General features: G+C 55.6%; 1 protein-coding gene across 10 annotated transcripts in view; it reads left to right on the forward strand.

Moving 5' to 3' along the window:
* Positions 1-20,854, forward strand: part of KMT2D (lysine methyltransferase 2D) — a 38,762-nt gene that overhangs the window by 3,789 nt on the left and 14,119 nt on the right. For 3 of the 10 annotated variants that reach the window (XM_031683042.2, XM_072972866.1, XM_072972868.1), the window contains exons 2-39: positions 1,155-1,240; positions 1,501-1,627; positions 1,811-2,034; positions 2,160-2,269; positions 2,438-2,600; positions 2,938-3,103; positions 3,204-3,318; positions 3,459-3,616; positions 3,822-3,967; positions 4,105-5,643; positions 5,734-6,839; positions 7,302-7,415; positions 7,763-7,873; positions 8,409-8,513; positions 9,246-9,427; positions 9,598-9,762; positions 9,858-9,967; positions 10,060-10,107; positions 10,748-10,969; positions 11,202-11,321; positions 11,411-11,524; positions 11,744-11,874; positions 11,961-12,108; positions 12,310-12,375; positions 12,555-12,665; positions 12,867-13,004; positions 13,090-13,174; positions 13,405-13,646; positions 13,745-13,818; positions 14,027-14,077; positions 14,202-16,013; positions 16,117-16,296; positions 16,374-16,510; positions 16,732-18,599; positions 19,942-20,065; positions 20,202-20,286; positions 20,376-20,457; positions 20,569-20,801. In XM_031683042.2, the coding sequence (XP_031538902.2) occupies positions 1,192-1,240; positions 1,501-1,627; positions 1,811-2,034; positions 2,160-2,269; positions 2,438-2,600; positions 2,938-3,103; positions 3,204-3,318; positions 3,459-3,616; positions 3,822-3,967; positions 4,105-5,643; positions 5,734-6,839; positions 7,302-7,415; positions 7,763-7,873; positions 8,409-8,513; positions 9,246-9,427; positions 9,598-9,762; positions 9,858-9,967; positions 10,060-10,107; positions 10,748-10,969; positions 11,202-11,321; positions 11,411-11,524; positions 11,744-11,874; positions 11,961-12,108; positions 12,310-12,375; positions 12,555-12,665; positions 12,867-13,004; positions 13,090-13,174; positions 13,405-13,646; positions 13,745-13,818; positions 14,027-14,077; positions 14,202-16,013; positions 16,117-16,296; positions 16,374-16,510; positions 16,732-18,599; positions 19,942-20,065; positions 20,202-20,286; positions 20,376-20,457; positions 20,569-20,801 (10,761 nt within the window). In that variant the 5' untranslated portion in view covers positions 1,155-1,191. The remainder of the gene's footprint in view (positions 1-1,154; positions 1,241-1,500; positions 1,628-1,810; positions 2,035-2,159; positions 2,270-2,437; positions 2,601-2,937; positions 3,104-3,203; positions 3,319-3,458; positions 3,617-3,821; positions 3,968-4,104; positions 5,644-5,733; positions 6,840-7,301; positions 7,416-7,762; positions 7,874-8,408; positions 8,514-9,245; positions 9,428-9,597; positions 9,763-9,857; positions 9,968-10,059; positions 10,108-10,747; positions 10,970-11,201; positions 11,322-11,410; positions 11,525-11,743; positions 11,875-11,960; positions 12,109-12,309; positions 12,376-12,554; positions 12,666-12,866; positions 13,005-13,089; positions 13,175-13,404; positions 13,647-13,744; positions 13,819-14,026; positions 14,078-14,201; positions 16,014-16,116; positions 16,297-16,373; positions 16,511-16,731; positions 18,600-19,941; positions 20,066-20,201; positions 20,287-20,375; positions 20,458-20,568; positions 20,802-20,854) is intronic. The other 7 variants (XM_031683045.2, XM_015238079.3, XM_072972867.1 and 4 more) reach the window with 6 other exon arrangements.

Consider the following 20,854-nt stretch of genomic DNA (forward strand, 5'->3'; position numbering starts at 1 on the left):
CCTTCTAGGGGACCCCTTCCCTCTTCCTCAGCTCTTTAATTCTTACTCTTTACTTCTCTCTTTTTCATACTGTGTTTAGGTTTCCTCTGAGGTTTAGGAAAATGTGCCAAAAGGTGTGGGTTTCAACTTTCTTAGGTACAACTTTAGTGTGTTTCATTTGGCTCTGAGATAGGCAGACATGTCTTAGAAGAGGGGACCGTTACCCCCCACCCCCATAGTATGTGTGGAAACCCTGCTTGACGGAAGAGGAAGGAAGCTACTTTGCTGTGTCCTGCCCCGTTTAGAACTCCTCCAAGTGGCAGTGTGCTTCCTGAGACTACAACTCCCAGCATGCCTAGCCTCAGGCCTGGCTACACATGCTCAGTAACTCTTAAGGCCCACTTCTGTTAACTACTAGGGACATCTGAGGAGGAAGGGCAGTTGGCGTTGCTAAGGGCAACGACCTGAGGCCTTCAGGCTGGGTGAGATCCTGAGCTCAGTCATGGTATGGGCCAGGGACTGGGACTGAGCTGGATTTAGAGGGGCAGTGGGTGGAAATTGGGGAGTTTCTTCTGTTGTGATTGAGATGTTCTGGTTGAAAGCAGTGAAAGTGGGGGAGATCCATTCATAGCTGGGCTTCAGTTCTAGTAATGTGTTCTACATCCTGCAGGACCCCAGACTTTGTCTCTAGGAGAGGGATTTCGGCTGGAATCAGACTTCCTGGGTTGTGACTACCCCTGGGTTGGTGCTGAAAGATCTCTAGGATGGTAGCTGACTTTGGGACCTGAGAAAAAGTCCAGGGGATAGGGCCCTCCAGAAGTCAAGAACTCAGACATGAGGCAAAGGGTCTTACTAGATGTAAATTTGATGTGATTCTAGTTGGATACTATTGCCCTGGGAACTCTTGTCCAAGAGGTGGAAAGTGGGAAAGGGGAGTGGATCCCCTGAAAATCCAGAGTGGGAGGAGAAGGGTATGTGTTTATCTGGAGAGGAAGTAGCAGTGGGATAAGGGTTGGGGCGAACTTTCCTTGTCATTAGTACAGGAGTTTTAGTTTTTTGGTTTTGCTCTGATTTCTGTAGAGTCTAGATAACATTAGCTGCTTTCTTTCTAAGACTGTTGGGAAAGTGTTTAGTGGGGAGACTTATTACAAATAGGTATCTCTTGGCCCTGACAGGTCTCCCCGAGAGGGCCCTGCCCAGTCGGAGAGAGGGATGGACAGCCCGAAGCCGCCTGGTGAGGATAAAGATTCAGAACCAGCAGGTGAGTAGGGCAAAATTCTAGGTTTGCTTGCAGTTTTCTGCTCTTCCCAGGCAACCTTAGATCTCTGGTCCTAGCACAAGGACAGGAACTAAGTCTGTCTGATAGACAGGTAATTGAAGGACTTTGTTCTTTGGGACAAAAGTTGAAATGCCATCACTGTGATCCACCTGGGGTTTTGGATAATCTCATGGGTCTGATGAGTGGACTAGTATTAAATAGAGGATAATGGTTGATGCTTGCTTCTCTGTGTGTTCATTCAGCTGATGGACCTGCAGCCTCCGAGGAGTCAGGCGCCACTGAGCCAGACCTTCCCAAACCACACGTGGGGGAGGTCTCTGTGCCCAGTTCTGGGGGTCCCAGGCTTCAGGAGCCTCCCCAGGACTGCAGGTAACTAGTTTGGGGAAATGAGAATATAAGGACATAAGGGGATTTGATTTGACAGTCTAGGGCTTTTAAGGAGGAAGATTTAGGAACATGAGTGTTTGGGAAGCATGGGTGTGCCAAATCATGGGGTTGTCAGGGGTGCCTGTGGGCAGGGCTGGCATGGTGCTGATGCTTGTGTGTTCACAGTGGGGGTCCAGTGCGGCGTTGTGCTCTCTGTAACTGCGGGGAGCCCAGTCTACACGGGCAACGGGAGCTACGGCGCTTTGAGTTGCCATTTGACTGGCCCCGGTGTCCAGTGGTGTCCCCTGGGGGGAATCCAGGGCCCAATGAGGCAGCGCTGCCCAGCGAGGACCTATCACAGATTGGTTTCCCTGAGGGTCTGACACCTGCCCACCTAGGAGAACCTGGAGGTAAGTGAAGGAAAGTAGGGTAGCTGACTTGGGCAGGAAACGGGGTGGGGGCTGGGTGGTCCTGAGCCAGTGATCATGTTCCTATTAACTTTTTCCTTTCTGTTTCCATCTTTCCACCTATAAAGGGTCTTGCTGGGCTCACCATTGGTGTGCTGCGTGGTCGGCAGGTGTATGGGGGCAGGAGGGCCCAGAACTATGTGGTGTGGACAAGGCCATCTTCTCAGGGATCTCACAGGTGGGGCTGGGGCCAGGGCATTGCATAGGCAAAGGGCAGTGGTGGGCCTGTGGGCTTCTGAGAGGGTAGAATGAGAAGGGCCGGGGGCATACAAGGGCAAAGTTAGTGCTTGACCTGTCACTCTGAAGGGAGCTGGCTAGCACTGAGGCTTTGTCTCCACTCTGGCAGCGCTGCTCCCACTGCACCAGGCTCGGTGCCTCCATCCCTTGCCGATCACCCGAATGTCCACGTCTTTACCACTTCCCCTGTGCGACTGCCAGCGGTTCCTTCTTATCCATGAAAACACTGCAGCTGCTATGCCCGGAGCACAGTGAGGGGGCCGCACATCTAGGTGAGAAGTCCTACCCTTTTAATATAGGGCAAATGAGGGGTCAAGTGTGCCTGGGGGTTTTGTACTGTGCAGAGCCCTCAGTCTATAATTATATACTATCAGTCTGCCCCACCTAAAATAGGTGTGGACTTTGAGAGTGCAGGGGCTTTGCTTGTCTCATTTACCAAAGTGTCTACAGTGCCTGGAGTAGTGCCTGGCATATATTAGGCAGACACTTAGTAGCTATTTGTTATTTGTTCATTCTATGTCATGGAATGCCTGTCATGTAGATAGCACTGTGCTGAGTCCTGTATGGAATCCATCACGGACCCATGTCCTCTGTCCCTTCCCACTGCAGAGGAGGCTCGCTGTGCAGTATGCGAGGGGCCGGGGGAATTGTGTGACCTGTTCTTCTGTACCAGCTGTGGGCATCACTATCACGGGGCCTGCCTGGACACTGCTCTGACTGCCCGTAAGCGTGCTGGCTGGCAGTGCCCTGAGTGCAAAGTGTGCCAAGCTTGCAGGTAAGAATGGGAGGGCAAGAGGAAAGTCTTAGGCGAAGCACAGGTTAGGGTTGAAAATGAGGGCAGGGAGGACCTCATTATGTGCCCTGTGCCCCTGCAGGAAACCTGGGAATGACTCTAAGATGTTGGTCTGTGAGACATGTGACAAAGGATACCATACCTTCTGCCTGAAACCACCTATAGAGGAACTGCCTGCTCACTCTTGGAAGTGCAAAGTGAGTCCCCGGATTCTGCCTTACTTTCCCTAATTCCGCCTCTCACAACAGCCTGAGTTTCTACGTGGTGACGAGTCCTGTGCTCTCCTCCAGTCTCCACTGTCTGACCAGTGCCTGTTTTGCCTCCTCCCTTCCCCTAGGCATGTCGGGTATGTCGGGCCTGTGGGGCAGGCTCAGCAGAGCTGAATCCCAACTCTGAGTGGTTTGAGAACTACTCACTCTGTCACCGCTGTCACAAAGCCCAGGGAGGACAGCCTATCAGTTCTGTTGCCGAGCAGCATCCCCCTGTCCGCAGCAGGTAAGTGGTTTGGACTGGCGGGGACTGGGATGGGGGATCGGAAGTACTGAGATTGGCAAGGGTCGTGTTAAAGCAGGCTGACTTTGAGAGGAGAGTCCTCAGGTGGGCAGTGCAATCCATAGTGCTCGTGCCTTGCCCCAGGGTGCTCTCTAGGAGTTGATAGCTGATGAGAGCCACGATGCCTGCTCCCCTGTACCCTCTGCAGATTCTCACCCCCAGAGCCTGGCGATACCCCTACTGATGAGCCCGATGCTCTGTACGTTGCATGCCAAGGGCAGCCAAAGGGTGGGCGCGTGACCTCTATGCAACCCAAGGAACCGGGGCCCCTGCAATGTGAAGCCAAACCACTAGGTGAGTAGGGTTTGAGGGTCCCTGAAAGTTACCCCTTCTATTCTGTGGCAAGGGATAGTTTCTGCTTTGCCCCAGACCCTGTACTTTCTGTGGAGTGCAGCTGAGCTAGGTAGGAGCATAGTGTATTATGTCTGCAGGGAGAGCAGGGGCCCAACTTGAGCCCCAGTTGGAGGCCCCCCTAAATGAGGAGATGCCACTGCTGCCCCCACCTGAAGAGTCGCCCCTGTCCCCACCACCTGAGGAATCACCCACATCCCCGCCGCCTGAGGCATCGCGCCTGTCCCCACCGCCTGAGGAATCACCCCTCTCTCCACCGCCTGAGGAGTCTCCTCTGTCTCCCCCACCCGAGTCATCACCTTTTTCTCCACTGGAGGAGTCACCCTTCTCTCCACCAGAGGAGTCTCCCCCATCTCCCCCCCTTGAGACACCCCTGTCCCCGCCACCTGAAGCATCACCCCTGTCCCCACCACTTGAGGAGTCTCCCCTGTCCCCTCCACCTGAGGAATTGCCCACTTCCCCACCACCTGAAGCATCTCGCCTGTCTCCACCACCCGAGGAGTCTCCCATGTCCCCTCCACCTGAAGAGTCACCCATGTCTCCACCACCTGAGGCATCTCGTCTTTTCCCACCATTTGAAGAATCGCCCTTGTCCCCTCCACCAGAGGAATCTCCTCTCTCCCCACCCCCTGAGGCGTCACGCCTGTCCCCACCACCTGAGGACTCACCCATGTCCCCACCACCTGAAGACTCGCCTATGTCCCCACCACCTGAGGTATCATGCCTGTCTCCCCTGCCTGAGGTGTCACGCTTGTCCCCACCACCTGAGGAATCTCCCCTGTCCCCACCACCTGAGGAGTCTCCCACATCCCCTCCACCTGAGGCTTCACGCCTGTCCCCACCACCTGAGGACTCACCCACATCCCCGCCACCTGAAGATTCACCTGCTTCCCCGGCACCGGAGGACTTGCTTATGTCCCTACCGCTGGAGGAGTCACCCCTGTCGCCACTGCCTGAGGAGCCACGCCTGTCCCCTGCGCCTGAGGAGCTGCATCTGTCCCCCCGGCCTGAGGAGCCACGCCTGTCCCCTGTGCCTGAGGAGCTGCATCTGTCCCCTCGGCCTGAGGAGCTGCATCTGTCCCCCCGGCCTGAGGAGCTGCATCTGTCCCCTGGACCTGAGGAGCCCCGCCTGTCCCCCCGGCCTGAGGAGCTGCATCTCTCCCCCCGACCTGAGGAATCTTGTCTGTCCCCTGCACCTGAGGAGCCGAGTCTGTCCCCTGCACCTGAGGAGCTGCATCTGTCCCCCCGGCTTGAGGAGCCGCAGATGTCCCCAGTGCCTGAGGACCCATGCCTGTCCCCTCGGTCTGAGGAGCCACGCCTGTCCCCCCAGCCTGAGGAGCCGCATCTGTCCCTTGGGCCTGAGGATCCATGTCTGTCCCCCCGGCCTGAGAAGCCATGCTTGTCCCCTCGACCTGAAGAGCCCCCTGAGGAGCTAGGCCTCTGCCCTGCACCTGATGAATTGCCCTTATTCCTCCCACCTGGGGAGCCACCGCTATCCCCCTTGCTTGGAGAGCCGGCCCTGTCTGAGCCTGGGGAACCACCTCTGTCCCCTTTGCCTGAGGAGCTGCCGTTGTCCCCATCTGGGGAGCCGTCTTTGTCACCTCAGCTGATGCCACCAGGTAAGGGGATGGTAGTACCCTCTTACTCTGGGACTGTCTTAACTCTTTATGGCACATCTAATAGCCTCTCTTTTTTCTCTTTCCCTCCAGATCCCCTTCCTCCTCCACTCTCACCCATTATCACAGCTGTGGCCCCACCGGCCTTGTCTCCTTTGGGAGAGTTGGAGTACCCCTTTGGTGCCAAAGGGGACAGTGACCCTGAGTCACCATTGGCTGCCCCCATCCTAGAGACACCTATCAGCCCTCCACCAGAAGCTAACTGCACTGACCCTGAGCCTGTGCCCCCAATGATCCTTCCCCCCTCTCCAGGCTCCCCAATGGGACCGGCCTCTCCCATCTTGATGGAGCCCCTTCCCCCTCGTTCTCCACTCCTCCAGCATTCCCTGCCTCCCCCAAACTCCCCTCCTTCCCAGTGCTCTCCTCCTGCTCTGCCACTGTCCATTCCTTCCCCACTGAGTCCCGTGGAGAAGGCAGTGGAGGTGTCAGATGAGGCTGAGCCACATGACATGGAGACTGAGAAAGTCCCAGAACCTGAGTGCCCAGCCTTGGAACCCAGCCCGACTAGTCCTCTTCCCTCTCCCATGGGGAACCTTTCCTGCCCTGCACCCAGCCCTGCTCCAGCCCTGGATGACTTCTCTGGCTTGGGGGAGGACACAGCCCCTCTGGATGGGACTGACACTCCTGGTTCACAGCCAGAAGCTGGACAGACCCCTGGCAGTTTGGCTAGTGAACTTAAGGGTTCTCCTGTGCTCCTGGACCCCGAGGAGCTGGCCCCTGTGACCCCTATGGAGGTCTATGGCCCAGAATGCAAGCAGGCAGGGCAGGGCTCACCCTGTGAAGAGCAAGAGGAGCCACGTGCACCAGTGGCCCCTACCCCACCTACTCTCATCAAATCCGACATCGTTAATGAAATCTCTAATCTGAGTCAAGGCGATGCCAGTGCCAGTTTTCCTGGCTCAGAGCCCCTGCTGGGCTCTCCTGACCCTGAGGGGGGTGGCTCCTTATCCATGGAGCTGGGGGTATCTACAGACGTCAGTCCAGCCCGGGATGAGGGCTCCCTGCGGCTCTGTACCGACTCTCTGCCAGAGACTGATGACTCACTATTGTGTGACGCTGGGACAGCTATTGGAGGAGGCAAAGCCGAGGGGGACAAGGGGAGGCGGCGCAGCTCCCCGGCTCGTTCCCGCATCAAACAGGTGAGGGGCTCTCCAGCCACTGGATGTGTCCGATGTCATGCCACTGTCAGAGGTACAGTCCTGTGTCACTGATACCGTCCCACCTGGCTTATTGAATCCTAGGCTCTCAGAGATCTTGAGTCCATCCTTTTATTTTATTAAAGAGAATTATTGATACTTAGAGGGGGAAGTGATTTGCCCAGGTTCATGGTTACTCAGTCATAGGCTTGGGACTAGAAACTCTGGTCTGTCAAGCCAATATTTTTTCTTGTTGTACCACATTGGCTGCTCTTTGGTGGGGGTTGGCGGGGAGTGGTTTGAGCCAGAGCTACCTACCTGTTGCTGTTGCTTTTCCCCTGGCCCTGACTGGGATTCTTGGGCTTTGTTACCTGCCATGTTCTGTCCATTCGTCTCTTCTCTTCCCTCCAAGCCTGTGGACCCATCATCTTAGCCCTTGACTTGCTCCTGTAATCCCTCACTCAGGGGCGCAGCAGTAGTTTCCCAGGAAGACGCCGGCCACGTGGAGGAGCACATGGAGGACGTGGGAGAGGACGGGCCCGGCTAAAATCAACTACTTCTTCCATTGAGACTCTGGTAGTAAGGAGAGGCCTCCCATCCCCCAAACGTGCTTCAGCTGGCCCCTTCAAGATTAAACACCCTTTAAATCCTGCCAGTCCCCTGCACGCTCACCTGCCTGCCTGCTAGCCTAGGGCCTGACCAGCTATGTCTGTGCTCCTTCTGTCCACTTGTCCTCCAGGCTTCTCTGAAATCTAATGTCAGGCTGAGGCCCAGTTTGGGAGCTGGGGTGTTCTGCTGCTTAGTCCTGGCTCCTGGCTTTCATCTTAGCCAGGGATTTATGCCACCTTCCCCCAACACCAAAGAGGAAAGCAGCTTAGTTGGGGCAAATTTAGCTGCCTCACTTTCCACAACTCTCTGCCCATAAGGTTGCTGATATCGATAGCTCTCCCAGCAAGGAGGAAGAAGATGATGATGATGACACCATGCAAAATACTGTGGTTCTTTTCTCCAACACAGACAAGTTTGTCCTGATGCAGGTACCGTACTTGACTGCTGTAGTCCCATCTTCAGCAGTGGGGCCTGGCACACTGAACATTGGGTGTGTGTGTTTTGGTGGGAGAGTAAATGGGGAAAACCAGGGACCTGCTTCTGGGGATACCAGAAGTTGAGCTTGACACTGAGCTAGGTATTTGGGATGTAGCAGTGAAAAAGGCAGAAATGGTTTCTGCCCTCTTGAAGTTTATAGTCTAGGGAACACGAGTAATCTTGAAGCTATAGAATTTTGTCACATGTTACTCCCTCATCCTGACCAGTCTTTGCTCATCTTATCTTCCTTTCATTTCTCACTACCTTTTCCACGTCAGGCTGTATCATTTCAAATTACCTGATCAGATGAACAAGGCAAGCTAGGAAGGAACAGGGTCCCATGATGGCTTACAGTGTCCTAGAGCTGAGGATAGACTTTTGGTTGTCCGACTCCCTCCTCTCAGATGAGTCTTGTAGTCAGTTGCCGAGTCTGAGTGGTGTTGAGGATACCAGGTTGGACATTCGGGTTTCTATGTGTTTCCCCAGGACATGTGTGTGGTGTGTGGCAGCTTTGGCCGGGGGGCCGAGGGCCACCTCCTTGCTTGTTCCCAGTGCTCTCAGTGCTATCACCCTTACTGTGTCAACAGCAAGGTAAGTTTGGGGCCCAGGAGCCTGGGCTGAGGAATGGGTTTGGTGATTTCTTGTTCTACGTCTCTGTCCTGGCAACTCTACTTAAAGCAGCCATTAGTTATCGAAGTTGTTCATCAGTCAACCATGGTTGTCAATTCATCTTGGGGAAAATTACTTTGGAAACCATAGTGGTCTTTATAAGTTTCTTTGTAGTAGACCATGACTTACAGGTATAATTCAGTCCATTATATAAACTATGAGAACTTTACTGGTAGAAGACATGGTATAGTCTAGATGTAAAATGTAAAATCAAAATCAAAATCAAACACATGTCCATAAAGAGAAAGCAGTGTTTTTGACCAAGCATGATCAGTCATTTTGTGTTTTCATTAATGTTAATTTAGAACTGTTTCACTGCTAACATTCACTAACTTGCAGCAGTAGCAGGTTCTACGTGTTGAAGAAAAACTGAGGGAAATACAACCTAATTCTGTCCATAGTCTTTTTGGGGACTAGGCTAGTGAAAGATTGTAATAAGGCAGTGGCCAGGTAATGCTGTTCTCCGATCAGCCAAGATCCCTGGAGCTACTAATTTTGGGATGAGGTATACTCAGCATAACCTCCCTGTGTGCCAGGGGAGGTCTGCCCTCTGCACTGGGGTCCTCCAGCCCCGCCCGTGTAAGTTCCACCATCCTGAGAGATCTGCCCTGCCCTGTGCATCACACCCTGAGGAATTGCTATCTTCTGCACCAGATCACCAAGGTGATGCTGCTCAAGGGCTGGCGTTGTGTGGAGTGCATCGTGTGTGAGGTGTGCGGCCAGGCCTCAGACCCCTCACGCCTGCTTCTCTGTGATGACTGTGACATTAGCTACCACACGTACTGTCTGGACCCTCCATTGCTCACCGTGCCCAAGGGTGGCTGGAAGTGCAAGTGGTAAGAAGACTGGGATCTTCAGAGGGGCCTGGGTCTGAAATGTTAGAGTGGATCTGTTGTTGAGTACAAGGCAGAATCTGGGTTTAGAAGGCCAGGTTGATTGCTTAGTTCACAGTGTGGGTGCCTTGGGTATGCTAGGTGCTGAGGGTCTGTCTGTCTGCTGCCACCAGGTGTGTGTCTTGTATGCAGTGTGGGGCCGCCTCCCCTGGCTTCCACTGTGAATGGCAGAATAGTTACACACACTGTGGGCCCTGTGCCAGCCTGGTGACCTGCCCTATCTGTCACGCCCCGTATGTGGAAGAGGACCTACTGATCCAGTGCCGCCACTGTGAACGGTGAGGGTGCCCCTTTCTGCTTACATAGGCCCCCTCCTCCCTGTTCTCAGCCTTGCGTTGTCTCAGTTCATCTCCTCCTGTCTCCCTTCTCCCAGGTGGATGCATGCTGGCTGTGAGAGCCTCTTCACCGAGGATGATGTGGAGCAGGCAGCTGATGAGGGCTTTGACTGTGTCTCCTGCCAGCCTTACGTGGTAAAGCCTGCTGGTGAGTACCAGGTGCTGGGGATGGGGAGGAGGAGTCAGGGTGCCTTGCTTGGGGACTGGGCCTTCAGCTGCCTTGGTTTGTCCTTTCCACAGCACCTGTTGCGCCTCCAGAGTTGGTACCTATGAAGGTGAAGGAGCCAGGTGAGTCATAGAAATTCTGAATGCCAAAGCCAGAGGAGAACTTAGACACTTAGTCTGGCTTCAGCCCACCCCAACATCATCTCCTCATTTCCAGAGGAAGAAACTAAGACCTGGGAAGGTTGAGTGGCATGCCCAAAGTCACCCAGTAGGTTAGTGGTGAAGTTATGACAAGAACCAAGGCCTCCAGTTTCCTAGGGAGAGTTCTTTCCACCAGGCAACATGGCTGTTGTACTGCTAGAATCTCATCTCCAGAGAGCCCAGAACACAGCTCTTTCTCCTTTGTGAAGGGGCTGGGGCTACTCCGCCTCCATCATGATGTGGGCACTGCTCTTGGCATGCAGCACTGTAAGCTGGTATTCAGCAAGTAGGGGCCCTCCCAGCATCAGACAGCTAGAGAATATATTTGGTGAACCAAGGGTTAATCATGAGTAAAGTCAGGCTTCTGCAGTAGCAGTCTCTAAATCTCCCGGGTCACTGATGGAGAACTCAGGCCTCTTCTAGTGCCTATTGGTGGCCTGTTTTCTCTAGCCCTCAGACCCCAGTCTGGACTTGTTCCAGCTAGGGTCTTAGGCCGAAACTTGGAGTTCTCGGGTTCCCTGGGGTCTCCATCAGGGGTGACAGGCGCTTCCCCTTTGTGCAGAGCCCCAGTACTTTCGCTTCGAGGGTGTGTGGCTGACAGAAACTGGCATGGCCGTGCTGCGTAACCTGACCATGTCACCCCTGCACAAGCGGCGCCAGCGGCGAGGACGGCTTGGCCTCCCAGGCGAGGCAGGGCTGGAGGGTTCTGAGCCCTCAGATGCCCTTGGCCCTGATGACAAGAAGGATGGGGACCTGGACACTGACGAGCTGCTCAAGGGTGAAGGTCAGGCTGGGGACTCTCAGGGAGTGCCATAGTCGTGGGAGCAGCGCACCTGTGAGAATTGAATGTGGGGTAGGGCAGTATTGCCACTCCCAGTCACCCTCAAGCCACTGTTGGTTTTGTGCAGATGGCTCCTTGGCAAGGCACTCGGCTCTCTGTTCTTAGGTGGCAGGATGACAGGGTTAAAAGGGTCTATGTCTCTGACCTGCCTCTATCTCTTCTGTCCCTGTCACAGGTAGCGTGGAGCACATGGAATGCGAGATTAAACTGGAGGGCCCCATCAGCCCTGATGTAGAGCCTGGCAAAGAGGAGACTGAAGAAAGCAAAAAACGCAAACGGAAACCCTATCGGCCTGGTAAGGCCCTGAGATGCGGAGGTGAAGTGGTGAGGGGCAGCTCACCAGGTACCCAGCAGCTTTTCAGCCTCAGCCCTGCCTTCTTCTAGGCATTGGTGGCTTCATGGTGCGACAGCGGAAATCCCACACACGTGTGAAAAAGGGGCCTGCTGCACAGGCGGAGGTGTTGAGTGGGGATGGGCAGCCCGACGAGGGTGAGACGGGTGAGGGCTCCAGTGGGGCCTGGGAGAAGGTGGGGATCACAGGACCTCTGGGACGCTGCCAGGGAGGCCTGGGGCAGGGGCACTCACTCAAAGGGCCAAGAGGGTGGTGGGCCCAACTGGTGTTGGGGGAGAGAGTAGGCAGAAAACGTCCCCAGACTGAGTTGGGAGCGGCATGCCCAATGTCCCCAGAAAGGCTGACACCTCCTGTTTTGTCCCCAGTGATGCCTACCGACCTGCCTGCAGAAGGCTCTGTGGACCAGAGTTTAGCTGATGGGGATGAGAAGAAGAAGCAGCAGCGGCGAGGGCGCAAGAAGAGCAAACTGGAGGACATGTTCCCTGCTTACCTGCAGGTGGGTCTTAGGCTCCGAGGGGCAAGGGCAGTGTCTGCCCTGCAGGGCATGAAAAGAAGCCTGTTTCTGCCTCACTTCTCCCATAGGAAGCTTTCTTTGGGAAGGAGCTGCTGGACCTGAGCCGGAAGGCCCTTTTTGCAGTTGGGGCGGGCCGGCCAAGCTTTGGACTAGGAACCCCAAAAGCCAAGGGTGATGGAGGCTCAGATAGAAAAGAACTTCCGACCTCACAGAAAGGTTAGTCGTGTTGGGGTAAGGTGGTCTGAAGGGGTCCAACTTCCCTCTGTGCTAAGAAGGTGGCAAGAGAATATGGGGGGAGATGGGCTGGTCTTCAGGAGTAGGGGGTGGGCCGTGAGTGCCCTGGCCTTAGAGCTGGGGTCCTGCTCTGGGCATCAGAGGTAAGGCATCTCTGATTGGAGTGGGGACTGTTGCTTGTAGGAGACGATGGTCCAGAGGTTGCAGATGAAGAATCCCGTGGCCCCGAAGGCAAGGCTGATACACCAGGTGAGGGCTTCTGGGAGGACTGTGTCCTGTCTTGATTTTACTTCTGTCAGCCTCTTCTGCCTCTAAGTACCATCTGGGTTGGAGACTGGAAACTGTTTGATGCCTTCTGTGGTTCAGGGTGGCCAGTGTGGTACCTCCAGAGTGACCTTGCTGATAGGTTTTTCTCCTGGCAATTGCAGGACCTGAGGATGGGGGTGTAAAGGCATCCCCAGTACCCAGCGACCCCGAGAAGCCAGGCACCCCAGGTGAAGGGATGCTTAGCTCTGACTTAGACAGGATTCCCACAGAAGGTGAGGCTGTGACTTGTATTCTTTGTGTATAAGGATTCTCTGTGGGAGAAGGAGAGGGTCCCACCTGTGGGAATGTCATCTCTACAGCTTCTCTCTCGGGGAGTCCTGGGCACCTTCCTGGGCCATAACCATTTGTAGCCCTGTGATATCCCCTCAACTCCCCAGTCTTCCTTGGCAGCATCCTTCACCAATTCTTTGCAGAACTGCCCAAGATGGAATCCAAGGACCTGCAGCAGCTCTTCAAGGATGTTCTGGGTTCTGAACGAGAGCAGCACCTGGGTTGTGGAACCCCTGGCCTAGATGGCAGCCGTACACCACTGCAGAGGCCCTTTCTTCAAGGTGATCTGGATGGGAGTGGTTTGAAGACTAGGTGGGCAGGTGTGGCTAAGCTGGCTCTCTTTTTCTGATCCTGTGCCTCTTGTAGGTGGACTCCCTTTGGGCAATCTCCCCTCCAGCAGCCCAATGGACTCCTACCCGGGCCTCTGCCAGTCTCCATTCCTGGATTCTAGGTTGGTATTTATGCTTAACCTCTGTGGGCAGTCCCTTCTCTCCAACTGGGGCTGTGCTGAGGGAGGGTACCTTGGACACCTGGGTGCTGCTGTAGCAGTACCTCCCTCTGCTCCTTTGTTTGTGGCTGTCCTCTTTTGGGGCAGGGCAGTGGCCTGGGGACTCTGGGCAGTTTGTTTGGGGTGGGGCTTGGCATCCCTGCCCTCTGTGACTCTCTGCCCCTGCGCCCCAGGGAGCGCGGGGGCTTCTTTAGCCCGGAACCCGGTGAGCCAGACAGCCCCTGGACAGGCTCGGGGGGCACCACGCCCTCCACTCCCACCACCCCCACCACGGAGGGTGAGGGCGACGGGCTCTCCTATAACCAACGGAGTCTTCAGCGCTGGGAGAAGGACGAGGAGTTGGGCCAGCTCTCTACCATCTCACCTGTACTCTATGCCAACATTAACTTCCCCAATCTCAAGCAAGATTACCCAGGTACCCATGGGACGAGGACAAGGGAGACAACCTGGTAACATGACTGGTGCAGGGGTCACTTGCCAAGTCTCCTCTAATGCAATCTCTCTGCCCTCCAGACTGGTCTAGCCGTTGCAAACAAATCATGAAGCTCTGGAGAAAAGTTCCAGCTACTGATAAAGCCCCCTACCTGGTGAGACAGAGGGAGCCTAGGTCAGCGTGGGAACTGAGGGGTGGGTGTCTTTGGGAAATTCACCTCAGTTCTTTCCATTCCCCACTCCCAAAGCAGCTGGGCCAGAAGGGATCAGCTTCTGGGCAGGCAGTGTGAGTGATATTGTAAGGGATGGGGGCTGGACACGAGATTGAGCCCTAGGCCTAAGGTTCTGTTATCTGTTCTTCAGCAAAAGGCCAAAGATAACCGGGCAGCTCACCGCATCAACAAGGTGCAAAAGGTGAGTGGGGGCCAGGCTGGGCCATGCTATCCAAGTTCTGTAATGTGGGCCCTTTCTGAGGGTGGGGGGCACGTAGGGCCTGCCACAGCAGCCTGACTGCTCTGTGCCTGGTCTCCCCCCGTAGCAGGCTGAAAGCCAGATCAACAAGCAGACCAAGGTGGGCGACATGGCCCGTAAGACTGACCGACCGGCCCTACATCTCCGCATTCCCCCCCAGCCAGGGGCACTGGGCAGTCCGCCTCCTGCTGCCGCCCCCACCATTTTCATTGGCAGCCCCACTCCCCCCGCCGGCTTGTCTACCTCTGCGGATGGGTTCCTGAAGCCGCCGGCGGGCACAGTGCCCGGCCCCGACTCGCCTGGTGAGCTCTTCCTCAAGCTCCCACCCCAGGTGCCCGCCCAAGTGCCTTCACAGGACCCCTTTGGACTGGCCCCCGCCTACGCTATGGAGCCCCGCTTCCCCCCGGCACCACCCACCTATCCTCCCTATCCCAGTCCGACTGGGGCCCCCACGCAGCCCCCAACGCTGGGTGCCTCATCTCATCCTGGGACTGGCCAGCCGGGGGAATTCCACACTACCCCACCTGGCACCCCCCGACACCAGCCCTCCACACCTGACCCGTTCCTCAAACCCCGCTGCCCCTCACTGGACAACCTGACTGTTCCTGAGAGCCCAGGGGTAGGGGGAGGCAAGGCTTCCGAGCCCCTGCTGTCGCCTCCACCTTTCGGAGAGTCTCGAAAGGCCTTAGAGGTGAAGAAGGAAGAGCTTGGGGCATCGTCTCCTAGCTGTGGGCCCCCAAACCTGGGGTTTGTTGACTCACCCTCCTCAGGCCCCCATCTGGGCAGCCTGGAGTTAAAGGCACCTGATGTCTTCAAAGCCCCCCTGACCCCTCGGGCATCTCAGGTAGAGCCCCAGAGCCCGGGCTTGGGCCTCAGGCCCCAAGAGCCACCCCCTGCTCAGGCTTTGGCTCCTTCTCCTCCCAGCCACTCAGACATCTTTCGTCCTGGCCCCTACCCTGACCCCTATGCCCAGCCCCCATTGACCCCTCGGCCCCAACCCCAACCTCCTGAGAGCTGCTGTGCCCTGCCTCCTCGCTCACTGCCCTCTGACCCTTTCTCCCGAGTGCCTGCAAGTCCCCAGTCTCAGTCCAGCTCCCAGTCCCCATTGACACCCCGTCCTCTGTCTGCTGAGGCTTTTTGCCCATCTCCTGTTACCCCTCGCTTCCAATCCCCTGACCCTTATTCCCGTCCACCCTCACGCCCTCAATCCCGGGACCCATTTGCCCCATTGCATAAGCCACCCCGCCCCCAGCCCCCTGAAGTTGCCTTCAAGGCTGGGCCTCTAGCCCACACTCCGCTGGGGGCTGGGGGTTTCCCAGCAGCCCTGCCCTCGGGGCCGGCAGGTGAGCTCCATGCCAAGGTCCCAAGTGGGCAGCCGCCCAGTTTTGCCCGGTCCCCTGGGACAGGTGCATTTGTGGGCACCCCTTCTCCCATGCGTTTCACTTTCCCTCAGGCGGTAGGGGAGCCTTCCCTAAAGCCCCCTGTCCCTCAGCCTGGTCTCCCTCCACCCCATGGGATCAACAGCCATTTTGGGCCCAGCCCTACCTTGGGCAAGCCTCAAAGCACAAACTTTGCAGTAGCCACAGGGAACTTCCACCCATCGGGCAGCCCTCTAGGACCCAGCAGTGGGTCCGCAGGAGAGGCCTATGGGCTGTCCCCATTGCGCCCCCCATCAGTCCTACCACCACCTGCACCCGATGGATCCCTCCCCTACCTGTCCCATGGAGCCTCACAGCGGGCAGGCATCACCTCTCCAGTTGAGAAGCGAGAAGACCCAGGGGCTGGGATGGGCAGCTCTTTGGCGGCACCCGAGCTTCCAGGTACCCAGGACCCAGGCATGTCCAGCCTTAGCCAGACAGAGCTGGAGAAGCAACGACAGGTGAGTTGACATCCTGGAGTTGAGCCCCCACAAATCTCTGCTGTTTCTGTGCCAGCCCTATGATTGGAGTAGAATGGACTTCTCTTCTCTGTTCTCTGCACAGCGCCAACGACTACGGGAGCTGCTGATTCGGCAACAGATCCAGCGCAACACCCTCCGGCAGGAGAAGGAAACTGCGGCAGCTGCAGGAGCAGTGGGGCCCGCAGGTAGCTGGGGTGCTGAGCCTAGCAGCCCTGCCTTTGAGCAGCTGAGTCGAGGCCAGACCCCCTTTGCTGGGACCCAGGTAGGTAGAGTGGCAAGGGGTGATGGATCCAAGATACTGAAGGTGGCCCCACCTTCATCTACCCCTATCTCTTCTAGGACAAGAGCAGCCTTGTGGGGCTGCCCCCAACCAAGCTGGGTGGCTCCATCCTGGGCCCAGGGGCTTTCCCCAGTGATGACCGACTCTCCAGGCCACCTCCACCAGCCACCCCTTCCTCTATGGATGTGAACAGCCGGTGAGGCTCCAGGGGGTTCCTTGGGGGTAAATCAAAGGAACAGATCGTACTACCATTGTGTGCTGCCTCTGATTTTCCCATCTCTCTAATCTCCAGTATCACTTACTTTTTGCCATTCCTTCCCCCTCACCACATTAACTCCATCCTTCCCTACTGCCCTAACCCCATGTTCTAGCTCTTCATCCTAATTTTGTCTTACGGACTACTGCATATTCTTGCAGGCAACTGGTGGGAGGCTCCCAAGCCTTCTATCAGCGAGCACCCTATCCTGGGTCCCTGCCATTACAGCAGCAGCAGCAGCAGCACCTGTGGCAGCAGCAACAGCAACAGCAACAGGCAACAGCAGCAACTTCCATGCGACTTGCCATGTCCACTCGCTTTCCATCAACTCCTGGGCCTGAACTTGGCCGCCAAGCCCTTGGTTCCCCCTTGGCGGGAATTGCCTCCCGCCTGCCAGGCCCTGGTGAGCCAGTGCCTGGTCCAGCTGGTCCTGCCCAGTTCATTGAGTTGCGGCACAATGTACAGAAAGGACTTGGACCGGGGGGAGCTCCATTTCCTGGTCAGGGCCCCCCTCAGAGACCCCGTTTTTACCCTGTAAGTGAGGACTCCCACCGGCTGGCCCCTGAAGGGCTTCGTGGCCTAGCGGTATCAGGCCTTCCTCCACAGAAACCCTCAGCTCCACCAGCCCCTGAACTGAACAACAGCCTCCATCCAACGCCCCACACCAAGGGTCCCAATGTGCCCACTGGCTTGGAGCTAGTCAGCCGGCCCCCCTCAAGCACTGAGCTTGGCCGCCCCCCTCCTCTGGCCTTGGAAGCTGGGAAGTTACCCTGTGAGGATCCTGAGCTGGACGACGACTTTGATGCCCACAAGGCCCTGGAGGATGATGAGGAGCTTGCTCACCTGGGCTTGGGTGTGGATGTGGCCAAGGGAGATGATGAGCTGGGCACCCTGGAAAACCTGGAGACCAATGACCCCCACCTGGATGACCTGCTCAACGGGGATGAGTTTGACTTGCTGGCCTATACCGACCCTGAGCTGGACACTGGAGACAAGAAGGACATCTTCAATGAGCATCTGAGGCTGGTGGAGTCGGCCAATGAAAAGGCTGAGCGGGAGGCCCTCCTGCGGGGGGTAGAGCCAGGACCCTTGGGTCCTGAGGAGCGCCCTCCCCCTGCTGCTGATGCTTCTGAGCCCCGTCTGGCATCGGTGCTCCCTGAGGTGAAGCCCAAGGTGGAGGAGGGTGGGCGCCACCCTTCCCCTTGCCAGTTCACCATTACCACCCCCAAGGTAGAGCCAGCACCTGCCACCACTTCACTAGGCCTGGGGCTGAAGCCAGGACAGAGTGTGATGGGCAGCCGGGACACTCGGTTGGGCACAGGACCTTTTTCCAGCAGTGGGCACACAGCTGAGAAGGTCCCCTTTGGGGCCACCGGAGGACCATCAGCTCACCTGCTGACCCCTAGCCCACTGAGTGGCCCAGGAGGGTCCTCTCTGTTGGAAAAGTTTGAGCTAGAGAGTGGGGCCCTGACCTTGCCTGGTGGACATGCATCTGGAGATGAGCTGGACAAGATGGAGAGCTCTCTGGTAGCCAGTGAGCTACCCCTGCTCATTGAGGACCTGTTGGAACATGAGAAGAAGGAGCTACAGAAGAAGCAGCAGCTTTCAGCACAGCTGCAGCCTGCCCAGCAGCAGCAGCAACAGCAGCATTCCTTGCTGCCTACCCCAGGCCCTGCTCAGGCCATGTCTTTGCCACATGAGGGCTCTTCTGGTTTGGCAGGACCCCAACAGCAGCTTGCCCTGGGACTTGGAGGTTCCCGACAGCCAGGCTTGGCCCAACCACTGATGCCCACCCAGCCACCAGCTCATGCCCTCCAGCAGCGCCTGGCCCCCTCCATGGCCATGGTGCCCAACCAAGGGCATATGCTAAGTGGGCAGCATGGGGGACAGGCAGGCTTGGTGCCCCAGCAGAGTCCACAGACAGTGCTGGCACAGAAGCCCATGAGTACCATGCAACCGTCCATGTGCATGAAACCGCAGCAGCTGGCGATGCAACAGCAGCTGGCTAATAGCTTCTTCCCGGATACAGGTAACCTCAGCTGCAGGCACTGGCTGTGTTACTCGGGTGGTCACTGTTAACACCAAATGCTCACTGAGGCTTCAGACCCAAAATACTCCCTAGTTAAGGGAGATGGAATGCAAAGAGCTTTGGCTGAATACCATGTTAGTGGTGTAGGTAGAAGCCTGTGGCTTTTAAGGGAGAATGGTGCCTGGCATATGGCAGGCATTCAGATGTTTGAGTGAATGAATGGAATGGATGCCTGAAGCCTGATTAGCAAAGAATTTGTAGCTGTGGTGAGACCCAGAGATTAGAACTTGGAGAGAAGTGTACGAAAAAGCAATCAGGTTGGTGAAAAGATTAGTGAGACTTAAGGCAGGAAAGCTGATGGGGAATATGTTTGGAGACAGTGGAGTGATTTGCCTGGAGTAGGCTTTGAGTGGAGGGAAGTGAGTGGGTGCTACCATAACTTAGGAGAGGTAGGAAGGGGGCCCAGATTGAAGAAGATGTCAAATTATAATAGCATTTATTGAGTAATGACTATTTACGAAGCAGTGTGTGAGCGCTTTACATTCATTGTCTAATTTAATCATCACAACAAACTCATTAAATAAGTACTGTTATTCTAGAAAAGGAAACTGAGGCATGGAGTTTAAGTAACTTGCCCAAGATCACACAACTAACAGAGCTAGAATTTGAGCCCTGGGCCTCTGATTCTCTTAACTGTTTCACTGCTTCAGAATAGCCAGGAGAGAAGGAATTTGGTTAGTCCTCTTAAAAGAAGGGAGTCAGTTAAGTTTTTTAAGTTTTCTGAGCAGTGGAGAAATTTACAACATATAGGATTTTAGGGAGATTTAAGTTTTTGGTGGCTGCTTGTTTCTCTTTTTCTACCCACCATCCTGGGTAATCAGGAGACTGGGCTGTAGGTGATGCATATTGTGCCCCAAACAGCTCTGGCCGTCTAGGGCTTTGGCACAATGGCCACATCTTGAGTTCTTGGGCTGCACTTAGTTGCCCTAAGAACGCTACTTTTGAAGAATGCTTTGTAGGTCATAAAGTGTGCTCATATTCTTGTCACATTTGATACTCTTAGTAGCTCCATGAGGTAGGCAGAGTAGAGAATCAAGCTGTCTATCAAATAGAAGAGTAAACTGGGTCACAAGCACTGTGCAAGTGGAAACAGGGCCACATGTTCTGTGAATCACAGAATTGAGTCTGCCTGGCTACTTCTGCTGCCTGGCTCCTAGTCCAGTGTCTTTTCACCATACCATGCTGTTGTTCTCAGCTTGGTAGAAGTCAAGGTGTTGGAACAGCAGACATGGAATGGAGCATTGACTTCAATGCCCAGCTCACTTGGCTCTTCTCTCTCCAGACCTGGACAAATTTGCTGCTGAAGATATCATCGATCCCATTGCAAAGGCCAAGATGGTGGCTTTGAAAGGCATCAAGAAGGTGATGGCTCAGGGCAGCATTGGAGTGGCACCTGGTATGAACAGGTAAGACTTGGGGGGTAGGAGGGTTGGTCCTTTCCTTTTCCGATCCTTCCCCTATTCTTCTTGATCTTTCTACTTGTCCAACCTCTTTGCTTTTCAGTATTCCTCATCATGTCCTTTTTGCTTTGGCGGACTCTAGGCAACAAGTATCTCTGCTAGCCCAGAGGCTCTCAGGGGCACCCGGTGGTGATCTGCAGAACCACGTGGCAGCTGGAAGTGGCCAGGTAAATGGTCAGGTGGGAGTAGGAACTTGTGTCCTGTGCCATTGGGCCACCCTTCTTAGGGCCTGGTACAGACACTGACCCTTTATTAGTCTCTCTCATCACAGGAGCGGAGTGCCAGTGACCCCTCCCAGCCTCGTCCCAATCCACCCACTTTTGCCCAGGGAGTGATCAGTGAGTATGCGCATAGGGAGGCGTATGTAAGGAAGTGACTTGGGGCATGTGGGGACAAGAGGGCTTTGGATCACCATTGTGCAGTCCCTGACTCCCCACTTTCTTTCCCAGATGAGGCCGACCAGCGGCAGTATGAGGAGTGGCTGTTCCATACCCAGCAACTCCTCCAGATGCAACTGAAGGTGCTAGAGGAACAGATCGGGGTGCACCGCAAGTCCCGGAAGGCTCTGTGTGCCAAGCAGCGCACTGCCAAAAAGGCTGGCCGTGAGTTCCCAGAGGCTGATGCTGAGAAACTCAAGCTGGTTACAGAACAACAGAGCAAGATTCAGAAACAGCTGGATCAGGTGGGGATGGCAGATCTTGACCTAGCAACCAGGAGCCTGGAAGGAGGGATGGC

The sequence above is a fragment of the Vicugna pacos genome, chromosome 12 (genome assembly GCF_048564905.1).
Source record: "Vicugna pacos chromosome 12, VicPac4, whole genome shotgun sequence".
In the NCBI taxonomy this organism is placed as follows: Eukaryota; Metazoa; Chordata; class Mammalia; order Artiodactyla; family Camelidae; genus Vicugna; species Vicugna pacos.